Genomic DNA, 13,578 nt, shown 5'->3' on the forward strand with positions numbered 1-13,578 from the left:
TTCTTAGTCCAGATTAAATGCAAGTTTATTATAATTGAAGCATTAAATCATTTCTACAAGACAAGAGGGGCCCATTCTGGGGTGTGACAGGATTGCAGAACCAGACCGCTAATCATTAGGAAAACAAAAGCTACAAATCAATGGGTTATTGAGGGAAAGCAGAGGCTGAGGCACTGGCTATACATACAGTCAAACTAGTTGCAATGTATCGGAGTCTCCAATTGCTCAAATGAATTGTTTAATCATCGGCTCTTATAATAAACTACAGAATAGGTTCCCACTGAGAACAGCAAATTGGAGAGCAATAGATGTAAATAAACTCAGCATTAAACACTAAAGCCTCTCTCCGCACAAACTCACCAGCCGTGAATGGGAGAACAGCTCAGAGTATAAGGCCTGGTCCACACTACACTGTTAAACCGATTTTAACAGCGTTAAATCGATTTAACGCTGCACCCGTCCACATTACACTGCTCTTTATTTCGATTTAAAGGGCTCTTTAAATCGATTTCTGTAGTCCTACAAAACGAGAGGAGTAACACTAAAATCTATTTTACTATATCGATTTAGGGTTAGTGTGGACGCAAATCGACGTTATTGGCCTCATTCTTTTACAGTAGCTACCCACAGTGCACCGCTCCAGAAATCGACGCTAGCCTCGGACCATGGACGCACTCCACCAAATTAATATGCCTAGTGTGGACGCGCACAATAGACTTTATAATATCTGTTTAATAAAATCGGTTTAAGCTAATTCGAATTTATCCTGTAGTGTAGACGTACCCTGAGTGACAGCTGCCGATCAGCCAGGTAATTGTCAAGCATCCAATATGGGTTTATCAGCCAGACACATCTTGAGCCTTCTCCATTTAAATCTAGGGCCATTCACAGGATTAATAGCACAGCCAGACACAGGTGCTTCCCTGGACAAATCTACCTTTGCCTAAGGGGCTGGTTAAACCGATGAGCATAGAGACAGAATTACAATGTCAGTCTAAGCATTTCTTAATCTATTATTGTCTCAGAGTAACACCTAGGACCCTTGTCAGGAGGCGGCCCTGTTGCGCTAGGTGCTGTACAGACACAGAACAAAAGAATGGGCCCTGCCCCCAAGAGCGACAATCGAAGACTAGACCCAGCAGGTGGGTGCTCCAGGCAGAAGGGGAGCACAAGGGAACAGTAGATGGTTGAAATAACACAATGAACAGCACTTCCAGAGCTCCAGCTGTGGGCCATTGTCGAGGGATCCGGAGGGTCCATGGCAGGGGTGAGGCTGAAGGAGGCGTTTGCAGGAGGTCAGTCCAGGGGCTCTGTGGGAGGTTACAGGCAGCTCCTCCCTGGACAGGGGCAGCCTGGGGGAAAGTGCGAAAGCGTCTGTGCTCAAAAGCCTGTTTCATTTGCCTTGGGCCCTGCACTGATAAGGGAGGAGTTGGCATCGGGGGGTCATCACCCAAGTCATGTCGGGATTTAGGGGTTTTACGATTGTGTTTGAGTGAATTTACCCACATGTCCAACGTGGCGCCTGCCAAGGCTGCAATTTCAAGGCAACGGGAAATGAGAAGTGGAAAATCTGTGGCTAGAACGAGTCATTGTTGGTGTCGCTCCCTGTCATTTCCCAGTGAAGAGTTCGATGGGCTCTGCCATGGCCCTGCTCTCAGCTGGGGCCTGAAATAACCATTCCCTGAGCTCCCTGCAGAGAGCATGAGACACTGGGGACCCAGGGGAGTTTAATCACAACTTGGCCTTTTTCCCTGGTGAAATAAAGAAAAAACAACGAACAGGGTCAGTCAGGATCCCCCCGCCCCCCTTTTATGGCTGAATTAAATTCAGTACGTTACGGTGGGTGGGAGATCTCAGTGGAAACAGAGCTCAGAGCTCAGGCCACGTCTACACTACAGAATAAAATCAAAATTATTAAAATCGGTTTTATAAAACAGGTTTTATAAAATCAATTTTACTCGTCCACACTAGGGCACATTAATTCGGTGGTGTGCGTCCATGGTCCTAGGCTACCATCGATTTCTGGAGCAGTGCACTCTGGGTAGCTCAGTAAAAGAATGAGACCAATAACTTCGATTTCCGTCCACACTAACCCTAAATCGATATAGTAATATCGATTTTAGGGTTACTCCTCTCGTTGGGGAGGAGTACAGAAATCGATTTTAAGAGCCCTTAAAATCGATTTAAAGTGCCTTGTAGTGTGGACAGATACAGTGTTAAATCGATTTAACTCTGTTTAAATCGATTTAACGCTGTAGTGTGGACCAGGTCTCAGTTATGGTGAAGTTTCACACCTGATGCAGAAAGGCAGCATTTTCATGAGACTTCCCACGGCTTTGAGCTGCGATCTCCAGCTGGGACAGGGTCTTTACTTTGATCCTGTCAGCCGCGTGCTGACGCTTCGTCCTTTCAGGGGGTGCGGGTGTTTTGGTGCTGTTTTTCTGAGTTTGAAACGTCTCACTTCATAGTCACCTCCAGAACTCGTACAGCATCAGCAGCAACATCATCCAGGAAATTCTTCAACATGAAGTATGTGGTAGAGAGAGAACCTGCTGCAGATACCACAGAACCTACCACAGGTACAAATCCAAACAAATATGTAGAATATTTCACTGCCCCAGTTGCGTACTTGGTCAGTAGCTTAAATGCAAGATCTTTTGTTATTTCCTCACTCAGTGGGGACTTTATAACGGCCTTCAGTTCTTCCATAGGCTTGTTAGCCTGTCTAGCAAGTGTAGCAAGAGCGTTTTCACTGAGACCGAAGTCCCTGCAGTACTCTTTCAGGGATGTCACCAGCATGGCGATATCACAAACAGTGGAGAGACCCGGGATAGGAAGAGCAGCGACTCCGCACGACACCAGACTTTTCAGATATATCTGTGTTTTCAGTTGTTCTTTTTTCTTCTGCAAAGTTTCTTTAGAAACATTGGACAGAGATCGTAGAAGAGCGAGTCTCTTGTGACTGGGGAGCTCATCCACTAGCGTTTCCTGCAATTTGGGAAAATCGTATTTGCCTAAGTCCCATCTACTTAGAAGAAAAACCTGTGGGGAGGCCACTCCTCCTGTTTTCAGGCTTTTGATGGATTTCTCTCTGATGTTATTGAGGATCACACTCTCACTGTAATGATATGGCCTTTTTTTGGGATCATCCCTTTGCTTCAGGATTCCCTCCTCGTCATAGTGTCGTTTTTCATTTGTCAAATCCGCATCCACCTTGGAGCGCACAAAGTAAAACTTCTTCCCCTGTCTCTGGATCTCCTGGGCAAGTTGAATGTCATGGGATGTGAAGCGGGTGCAGGAGATGATGATAAAAAAGTCGTAGTGGTTGAACTTCACGTCCTTGAGGTACGTGTCTGATTTAAACTTTGGGGTCCCGATCCCTGGCAGATCCCAGACGATTACATTTGGGTATGTAGGATGTGGGTAAGCAGTGGGCTCCATTGTCATTTCATTCACCCCCGTCTCAGAAGCATCTTTATCTGTATCCTCCAGGCCTCGGATGGCATTGACAAAGGACGATTTTCCAGAGCCTGACTCCCCGGTGACAGCGATGTTGAGAGGGATTTCATCAGCCATCTCCAGAGCCTCTTTCGCTTTAGCAGCTGCTTCAGTGAGGTTTCCTTCCCCAACAGCAGCCTTCAGTGCTTCCATATCCTCTTCAGGTATCTTGGGAAGCTCGTTAGCATCTAACCCAGCCATGGCAGCTCCAGTGCACTGCTCAGCCTGCCTGCAAAGACACAATAAGATATTCCATATACGGTTAGTTTAGACAGCTCACATGTGAAGATCCAGTGGGAGTTTGGGCAGGAAGTGGGAAAGGTGGAGTCAAGGTGACACTTTTCACTCAGCTCAAGCATATAACTTTAATTCTGCCCCACTGGAATGCCAGGAGAGACACCCCCTCTGTTTTTCTGGGGATGGAAGGGCCCACACAATGTGTGACGCATGAGATCCCAGGAAAGGATTAGTATTTTTCCAACAGGAAGGCAAAGAATTTCCTTAGAGAAAGAAGATTCCCATGAAGTGCTTGGAATGGGTAATGGCTCCCAATCGGTCTGCTGGGGCTTCTCCCACCCTGCAGACCTCAGTGAGTCCACAGGGAAGGGAGGAAGAACCCCAGGCCCCTCAAGCCTTCTGCTCTCTACACAATCTCTAGCCCTTCTACCCACCTTTGATCTAGAGCAGGAGTCTCTTCCTAGAGCTTCCAGGAGAGACAGAGCGGTGAGGGGACTGGGTGACTATCAGGTGCTTGGAAGAAGGCAGGGGCATATTCCTCCCTTCCTGTGACCCTGTGTGCATGATAGGAGAGCCCCCACTGGGCCTCAGGCTCATTAGTTCTACCAGGGTCTACACTGGGGCTTTGATCAGAGTAAGCATATCACACAGGATGTGACATTTTTCACAGCCCTGAATGATGTAATTAGGTTGACCTAACTCTGCAGTGTAGACTATCTCTTAGAAGGACAGAGTTTCTTGGGCACAGAACCCACTGGAGGGCAGGCCTGGGGATTTTGGAGCAGGGAAACTGCCTGTGACTCTTTCTGCTGTGTTCAGAAACCACAACTGTGTATGCGCTCTGTGTAAATAAACAAAATCACACCAAGACCAGACCTGACTTGTGTCTTCGATTTCTCCTCCTAATGCAAATAGCCCTGTAAATAAAGGTGAACCCCATAGCCCCAAGAGACAAAAGCATTAAGTGGGACTTTCATTTTCACAATCTCCCTCAGTCATTCCCTGTGCCTGTAGAGAGTCATTTATGGAGAACCCCCTGGTTGCCGGTCTGTAGGATGGCGTCAGAGATGCTATGAATTGTCCTGTGGGGGGAAAGAGGGAAAGTTAGTTTAGACGAGCTGGAGCGGCTGCTGCTGTTGATGCTGTCACAGTCTGACCCCGTCTGGTTTCAGGCAAATCCAGACAAACACACACAAAAGGTCCTGGGCTGGAGATTAGGGTGCAGGAGGCATGCAGGGTGCAGGCTTTGGGATGGAGTTTGGGTGCTGGGTGCAGGCTCCGGGCTGGGGGAAGGGGGTGGGTGTACAGGAGGGAGTGAGGGGTGCAGGCTCTGGGATGGAGTTTGGGTGCAGGCTCTGAGCTTGGGGTGGGGGTGTAGGAAGGGGTGAGAGGTGCAGGCTCTGGGAGGGAGTTTGGGGGCGGGAAGGGGTGTGTGGGAAAGGGAGGTGGTACATGCTCTGGGAGGGGGTGCATGCTCTGGGAGGGAGTTTGGGGATAGGAGGGAGTGCAGGGGTGAGGGCTATGGGGCTGAGGGTGAGGGATTCATGATGCAGGAGGGGGCTCAGGGCTGGGGCAGAGGATTAGGGTGCGGGGGGATGAGGGCTCTGGCTGGGGTTGAGGATCAGGGTGCAGGGGGATGAGTGCTTTGGCTGGGACTAAGGGGTTTGGGGCGTTGGAAGGGCTCAGGGTTGGGCAGAAGGGCAGGGTAAGGGCAGCCTGCCTTGCCAGTAGTGGATGGCGGGCGCTAGGACCCTGGGGCAGCAGACAGCAGTTCTATCCGGGCAGCAGAAGCAGGCAGGGGACAGGAGCGCGCTGCTTTCTGCCAGGCAGGGACGTGGCGGGGCGGGGGGAGACCCGCGGGGGCCAGTGCCCTATCCAGGCAGGGCCAGGGGAGAGTTCCAGCTCCAAATATTGCTGGAGCAGGGCCCCAGCCCTGAATATTGCTGGTCCTTGAGCACCGCAGACATATATAACCTGCCGCCTACGGCAGCTTGTTGGCTATAGGATTACCTGCTTGCTTGCATATATATCTGTATATCTTTTCTTATAGTTTAAGTATTTGGTTTATTGTAATAGGTTTATAGATTTATTTCAAAGTAAGTACGGCTGTAATGCAAGGGACCTACTGGCCATATTCTGTATGTTGAGCTATGGCAACGTTAGCATGTCTGAGACCTTTCACCCAGATAGCAAGTCAACACCCAGACATATGTCTGAGACCTTTCACCCAGATTGACAGAGAACGGTAGAATGGCATAGGGGGTTTCCAAGTCTGTACCCTCAAACTTAACAGGTACACCGCAAGGAAAAAAATAAAATAACTGGGAAAACAAAAATAACACTTGTGTATGATCTAATGTCATTAATATGTATGTACATGTCATCAATGCGTACAGACATACTAGCCTATGGAGTAAGTGTACCCTAACGTTTCTGTGGGTGAAAAATAAAGTTGGGGCATAGAAGGAGGGTCCAGGCATCTGTGCCTTATAAAAGAGGTGACCCACATTGCTAGAGAAGCCTGTACTTGTTTTTCTTAAACTTTCTGAGTTCCAAGGGGACTAGGCTAAGCTTGGTTTCCCTAAGCTTTCATTCTTAACTTTGTTTATTAGGTTTTAAGTTTAAGTTTAAGTTAGTTAACTAAATTCTAAGTTCGCTTCAGCAGCTCTTAGCTCTAGCTTCTTCTAAGCTTTGCACCTTTCACTCAAGAATTGAGGAACCTGAACTGCCAGAGGTGAGGCTGGTTCTGTGTCTCTCACCTCCAGGTTATCAACGAAGGCTGTGAGTATATTAACCAAAGCTTTGTACCATATAATACTGTAATACCATATAGATCTTTTGAATAGCAGTAATGCAACTGTAACTTTGTAACTCTGATTATTTTACCATTTAATTAGTACTTCATTTATCTTAATAAAAATTCTTTAAGGCTGTATCGGTCTCAGTGTGAGCTTCCTGTCGTACCCTCGAGAGTCCTTTGTAAATTCTGTGGAGCCTGATTCAGGACAAGAGCCTTTTTATCTTCTGATCAAACAGATTGGTGACAAGCTGGAGCTGGTGGTGTCACATGGCTCCCTCTCTGACCTGGTCCGCTCAGGACGTCTCTGAGGATGAGAACAAGGCCCAGTAGAGTCAGGAGACTGTGGGGTCCCAGGAGACAGTGGGGATGGCAGCCATGCTGGTGCAGTTTGTTTCTCTCAGTCCCCCCATCCCAATGCTCCTATTTATTGACCCCCAGATACACAATATCCGGGTGGGGGGATGGGTCTAGTCCTATTGACGTTAATCACTCAAAGGTGCTCTGGGGATTTGAACTGTGGAAGGTTCCTCCCATTTCCGGACTCTCTCAGCTCATTGTCATGCCAGCCGGGGACTTCACCGGAGCCCTGCAGAGCTTGTAGCCTGAGCCCAGCTCTTTTCCCTCCCTCAGCCCATCTGCCCGTCTCTTGGCCTCCTGCTTCGCTGACTTTTGCAGATTGTGTGACTGCTGAGCACAGTGACCCCTAGCGCCATACTGGGGCATTGGGGCCAGCACTGACTGTGAGGGGAAAGCACCTTTAGTATAAATCCTACCCCACTCCCTGCAGCACAGTGCCCCCTACCGAGCCCCCAATCCACTCCCTGCAGCACGGCGCCCCCTGCTGAGCCCCCCACCCTGCTCCCTGTAGCACAGCGCCCCCTGCTGAGCCCCCCACCCTGCTCCCTGTAGCACAGCGCCCCCTACCGAGCCCCCAATCCACTCCCTGCAGCACAGCGCCCCCTACCGAGCCCCCAATCCACTCCCTGCAGCACAGCGCCCCCTACCGAGCCCCAATCCACTCCCTGCAGCACAGCGCCCCCTACTGAGCCCCCAATCCACTCCCTGCAGCACAGCGCCCCCTACCGAGCCCCCAATCCACTCCCTGCAGCACAGCGCCCCCTACCGAGCCCCCAATCCACTCCCTGCAGCACAGCGCCCCCTACCGAGCCCCCAATCCACTCCCTGCAGCACAGCGCCCCCTGATGAGGCCCTGCCCCGCTCCCTCTAGTACCATGCCACCACTAAGTCTCCCCTGCCCCCTCCTTGAAGCACGACACCCCTTGCTGAGTCCCCTGCCACCCTGAATGCAGTACAGTGCCACTGCTGAGCCCCTCATTCCTATCCATGCAGCTTGGGGCTCTCTGCTGAACCTAAATAACCAGGGACGGCTCCAGGCACCAGCACGCCAAGCGCGTGCCTGAGGCGGCAAGCCACAGGGGGCGCTCTGCTCGTTGCTGCAAGGGCGGCAGGCAGGTTGCCTTTGGTGGCAGCCTGCGCAGGGTCCGCTGGTCCCGCAGCTTTGTCGGACCTCCCACAGGAGTGCCGCCGAATCCATGGGACTGGGGACCTCCCGCTGGCAAGCCACTGAGGGCAGCCTGCCTGCCGTGCCTGGGGCAGCAAAATACCTAGAGCCGCCCCTGTAAATAACGCCCAGCTCTTTGCAGAACAGCCCCCTCTCCTGAGCCCTCAGCCCACTCCATGCAACATGATGCCCGTAACTGATGCCCATCATCCTACTCCCTGCAGCACAACTCCCCTAATTAACATGCCTGCCGGTTACCTGCAGTCGAGTGCTCCCAGCTGAGCATCCTGCCACATTCCCTGGGGCATTGCGCCCCTTGTGAGACCAACAACCTCTCCTTGGAGCACAGTGCCCCCTACTGAGACCCTGCCCCACTCACAGAAACACAACACTGCCTAATTAGCCCCTGACCTGCTCCTTGCAGCACAGGGCTCCCTACTAACCTGTGGAAGGCAAGTCACCCCCTATTACACCCTCATCCCCTCCTGGTTGCACCTATGGATTAACAAGCTGCAACCCAGAAAAGACTCTCTCACCGTTTTAGTCCTGAAACACTTCAGTTCTTCTGAGCTTTATTGAAGCAGAACAGATGGGCCAGTCTCCAGCTGTGATCTGTTGACACACAGACACAGACACGTCTCCTCCTTATATACTGTACTGAGCTGAGACACTGATCTGATTAATATCGAAAGTGAAGGTAGCAAGTCTCAGAGCAGCTGCAAAGCTCCCCCCACCCCCACAGGACAGACTGCCTAAGCAGGCCTGTTTGCTTCCTCTTCAGAGATGGTAAACAGTGTAATTACCACAGTTATGTTACCAGGCAGCTCTTTCTAAGCAGGCACATTTATTCTTAAGCTAAATGCAATACAGATAAACCATATAAAAAGCAACAAAAGAACCTACCCACCTGCTAATAAGCTCACCAGAGATCCCCCAACTCCAACAAGAGCTGAGCTCTGGCTGGTGAGCAACTCTTCAACCCCCAGCGACAGGTTTCTCTGGGGTCACAGATTCATAACAGCTTTTGATCAGAATTAGCACTGTGTCGTATGGGCCTCAGTTGGTCCAGTCCTTGTTTCCTTTCTCTAAGGATTGGGAAACCTAGAACCAGAGACAAATAGTCACTTGGGGAGTCGGTGGAGTTATCTGTGTGTTGTTTGTTATTTTTCTTCTTTGGTGGTTGGATTAACTAGGGGATATGAAAATAATGCCTTTATTCGCTTTGCTCATGAAATTAAAGCCCCCAAGGTTAAAAGGCCCTACCAGGTAGCAAACCCTCAATATATAAATGGATATGTGTCCCAAGAGTCCTCTCTTCGGGGCCTCTAGGGACAAAGGGGGGATTGATAGATAGGATGCTTTAAAGTGGGCCCTAAGGCCCACAAGATAGGCTGAGCAGGTGATCGCACGCTTGATGCATGAACAAGGGGGGCTCAGAAGAAGGGTGAATGAAGTCAGCAAGCAGGATCTGGGTGGATAAGCCCCCCCCCCTTGCACTCAAGCTTGGGAAGTGCCGATAAAAAAGTTCTCAGTACTGATAAGGAAGCTGCTTGTGCGCCAGGAACTGCTCAAGGCCATGAATTTTGTAATCAAATGCTTCACCAGGTGCCGTTAACTAACTGCAAGCAATTAAATGCTTTAACTGTGATGTAAACTTGCTTATATAAATTGGTGCTGTATTGAAGAAAGGGTGGGGGCTGGTTCTGTGCAGAGAACGGGCTTGTTCTTTGTTGCTTGTGTGCATGCATCAATAAAGAATTTGGTTTTGGATTTTGCTGGTTTGCCTGTCTCTTGCGGTCAGACAGCGAACCTGAAAAGTCTGAGATAAAGATAACCCCGACACCCAGAACCATCACCCTCACCCCCTGGCCCTGGCCCTGCCCCTGCCAACCGGCCCTCCAGCTCCACCTCGGAGGGCTGAGTGCTCATCCGAGGGAAGCGCAGCACCAACAAGTCACAGGCTCGATTCCTCCCCTCCGACGAGGAGGGAGAGGAGGCCCCCTGAAAAATACTGAAGGGGATTGATGCTGCCACACAGGAGGTGCCGGCCATTGAGACCATAGCAGAGGATGGGGCAGCACTGTCCCCCTCGAGGAGTCCCCCCCGAAGAGTCCCCTCAGCCCCAAACCCCGGTCAAGAAGTGCCGCACCATGAATCTGCCTCTGTCTCCACTCCCGTCACTATCCCTGCCCTGATCACACTCCTGCCCCTTCACCTTCGCCTCCCCGAGCCCCAGTCCCTGCTCCTGCCCCTGATCCCACTCTCGGCCCCATTCCTGCCCCCATTGCATCAACCGCCCCTCTCCCCTCCACTTCCCATGCTGCTGCCACCCCTGAGATTGTCTCGTTTCCACTGCGCATGGACAACCCTCAGAGGGCGGTTTTCGTGTCTCTCCTTCTCGACACTGTGGGGGCTGAACTATTCCCTACGCCAAACTCTCCTGTGCTGGGGATGGGGACAGCCCTGTGTTTGCCAGTCTCCAGATGGGCCGCGAGGTCTTCTCAGGGGCCCAGCCGGAGAACGGCAGCGTGCTTGTTACCGCCCTCCCGCTGCGCAGAGGGACGAGCTACGCTGCTTCTTGGAGGACACCCATGGCTCAAAGGGCAAGGTGCAGCTCGCCTTCCAGTTCTGGGGGACTTCCATCACAGCCTCTGGGCCATGAAGGCCCTTCTGGAGGAGAGACGAGGGACCAGGAGGCAGGACATCGCGGCCTACAGGCAGGGCTGCAAATTCTGCTACTCCTTGCTGGCCTGTGAGGATCCACCCCAGCTCTCTATGAAAGTTATCATCTTTGCTACATTAAACACCTGGGGCTGTAGGGTGGGTCTCCGCAGGTGCCAGGTGCTCTCCTTCCTTCGAGGGGGGTACTCTGTGCTCCTTCTGCAGGAGACCCACACGGCTCCAGCTGTCAAGGCTAGTTGGCAGCTGGAGTGGGGGGATGGAGTTTTTTTCAGCCACCTCAGCGCCCATTAGGCTGGAGTGGCCACCATGTTCTCCCCCGAGCTATGGCCCGAGGTGCTGGGGGTTGCCGAGGTCATGCTGGGCCATCTGCTGCATGTCCTGGCCTTTGCGGAGAGGCTGGCGTTGAATCTAGTCAATGTCTATGCCCTGAACACAGATCCAGAACGAGTGTGTTTTATCAGTAGGCATTGGCCTTCCTCGGCACTCTGGATCTGCACAAGTGCCTGGTCCTGGGTGGGGACTTCAACACCCCCCTTGAAGACCGGGACCACTCAGGAGTCAAGAGCTGCTATGCTAATGCGGGCATCCTCAGGGAGATCATGGACCATCACTCCCTGGTGGACATCTGGCATGACCACCACCCAGATGATGATAGCACCTTTACCTGTGTCCGGGTGGAGGACGATCGGTCGCACCACTCCCGGTTGGACCACATTTATTTACCATGCTTCCATCTGTCACGGGCTGACAACTCCAGCATTTGGCTGGGCCCGTTCTCGGATCATCATCTGGTGACCGTGACGGCCTCTCTCAGTTCAAAGAGGTCAGGACCGGCCTACTGGCATTTTAATTATAGAATCATAGAATATCAGGGTTGGAAGAGACCTCAGGAGGTATCTAGTCCAACCCCCTTCTCAAAGCAGGATCAACTCCAACTGAACCATCCCAGCCAGGGCTTTGTCAAGCCGGGCCTTAAAAACCTCTAAGGAAGGAGATTCCAGCACCTCCCTAGGTAACCCATTCTAGTGCTTCATTACCCTCCTAGGGAAACAGTGTTTCATAATATCCAACCTAGACCTGGGGATAGCTACCCACACTGCACTGCTCTCACTGTTGACGTTAAAGCACCAAGCACGGATGTGCTCTGTCAGCACATGAAGGGTAATGTGAACATGCACTACCGATGTGATTATAATGCTTTTTGGTTGTCAACAATATTTTTGTCAACAAAATCCACTGTAGACAAGGCCTGAGTTTGCAAGGTGCAGGCAATGGAGAATCTTAAATCACTCAGATAGCCCCATCTGATTTACAGGGAGCTTCTGACAGTCCCAAGAGCCATTTTAGGGCATGTATTTTCATCTGACTCTGATGGAAACCGAAAGCAACAGGCTCAGCTGCCCCTTTCCCAGAAATAGGAGAAAGCCAGGAAGAGGGGCTGGCTCTCAGTCAGCAAGCAAAACTCTGGCAGCCCTTCTCTTGCAAGGAAACACAGACAAAGGAACACCACCTGGAGCTGCTCATCATTCTTCAATCAGCAGCTCAAAGGCTTATCTCTCTCTCCCCAACAGAAGCTGGTCCAATTAACGACATTACCTCACCCACCTTGGCTCACTCATAAACTCATTTTCTTTTGTCACATTTTCCCAGGTGAAAAAACAAATGCAAAAGCAGGGAAACCCCCTTTCTCACTATATTTTACCTCTACCTGCCTCCCCCATGTGTTGGGTCACTCAGACAATTCAACAAAAGGGGTCTCCAGAAAACTCTACCCATAAAATCACATAAGGTTTTTATTTAGTAATTTTGCTTCAGTCTTTGAATGCATTTGTATTCTCTGCAGTTGTTACCTAGGGTCACAGCTGTCCATTTTATGAAATAAGAGAAAAGGGAGCAGCTCGTAGGCTGGGGGCAGGGGAGGGAGCTGTTAACACTTTCTGGTAACACAGATCTGTGCCCATGTGCTGTGTGTGCCAAAGTGTTAGCCGGGCACTGGGCAGGACTGGCAGTCTGGAGGAAGGTTAGATCCCAAGTCATGGCCTGAAGGTGTAACAAATACAGTTATCCGGTCCCGAAATTCATCACTGCAATGTAGCCATTGCCAGATGGGGTCAGAGCTCAGGTCCATCTACATCAGTATCCTGCCTCTGCCAGTGGCCAGCACTGGAGATCCATCGGAAGATGTAATAACCTCACAGTAGCAGATGTGGGAGAACCTCTCCCCATAGTATGCCTTGCTCCCCCCGCCATCAATAAGAGCAAATTAAGCCCTTCACCATGAGTTTCAACTTCCCTTACCGCATTTTTGCAATGATTAATTATGAGAACTCTGGATATTCCTGGTGTCCAGTTGAATATCTGCTCCCTTCCCAAAGTAGAAATACTCAGCCTGCCGGGGTGCAACTGATGCCCCTTAATCTGTGTTTTTCGAAGAGCAATAAAGATCAGATGCACAAAGTGCTAGGTCACATCAGTTTATTAAAGTGTGTCTGCAAGAGTCAGAATAATAAAACCCTGGGCAATGAGTACATGGAGCAGGGAAATAGAACGCACGCTGGTTCCTGACTGCAGAATACACAGCAAATCTGTAGCAACAAATTGGTTCACAACATCATATGAACCAACCACTAACAGAGCCCAAAACAATGCGACTACAGTCTGCCCCCACCAGGTTAGTCTGAGCAGTGTCAGCGATTCCCAGACACGTGGTCAACCCTAAGCTCAGCCTCAACAAGCACGTCAGTGTCTAAACTCAGCAGCAGGAGCTCAGGCTGCAGCTCAGGAATAAAACAGAAATCTGACAGGAGCAATTTAAGAATTTAGTCTCCGGTTGGGGTTT

General features: G+C 50.8%; 3 protein-coding genes across 4 annotated transcripts in view; 2 read left to right on the plus strand and 1 right to left on the minus strand.

Moving 5' to 3' along the window:
• LOC127037954 (interferon-inducible GTPase 5-like) overlaps positions 1-13,578 on the plus strand; it is a 147,369-nt gene that overhangs the window by 48,340 nt on the left and 85,451 nt on the right. The window lies entirely within an intron of this gene.
• LOC127037978 (tripartite motif-containing protein 15-like) overlaps positions 1-13,578 on the plus strand; it is a 178,145-nt gene that overhangs the window by 1,977 nt on the left and 162,590 nt on the right. The gene's annotated exons all lie outside the window — the stretch shown is intronic.
• On the minus strand, positions 8-8,886 carry LOC127037953 (interferon-inducible GTPase 5-like). Its single transcript, XM_050930173.1, has 4 exons — positions 8,594-8,886; positions 6,622-6,839; positions 4,707-4,817; positions 8-3,723 (listed from the first exon to the last, which is right to left on the minus strand). The coding sequence occupies exons 3-4, from the start codon at positions 4,710-4,712 to the stop codon at positions 2,458-2,460; spliced, it is 1,272 nt and encodes a 423-aa protein (XP_050786130.1). The 5' UTR covers positions 4,713-4,817; positions 6,622-6,839; positions 8,594-8,886; the 3' UTR covers positions 8-2,457.

This window comes from Gopherus flavomarginatus, chromosome 20, assembly GCF_025201925.1.
Source record: "Gopherus flavomarginatus isolate rGopFla2 chromosome 20, rGopFla2.mat.asm, whole genome shotgun sequence".
NCBI lineage: Eukaryota > Metazoa > Chordata > Testudines > Testudinidae > Gopherus > Gopherus flavomarginatus.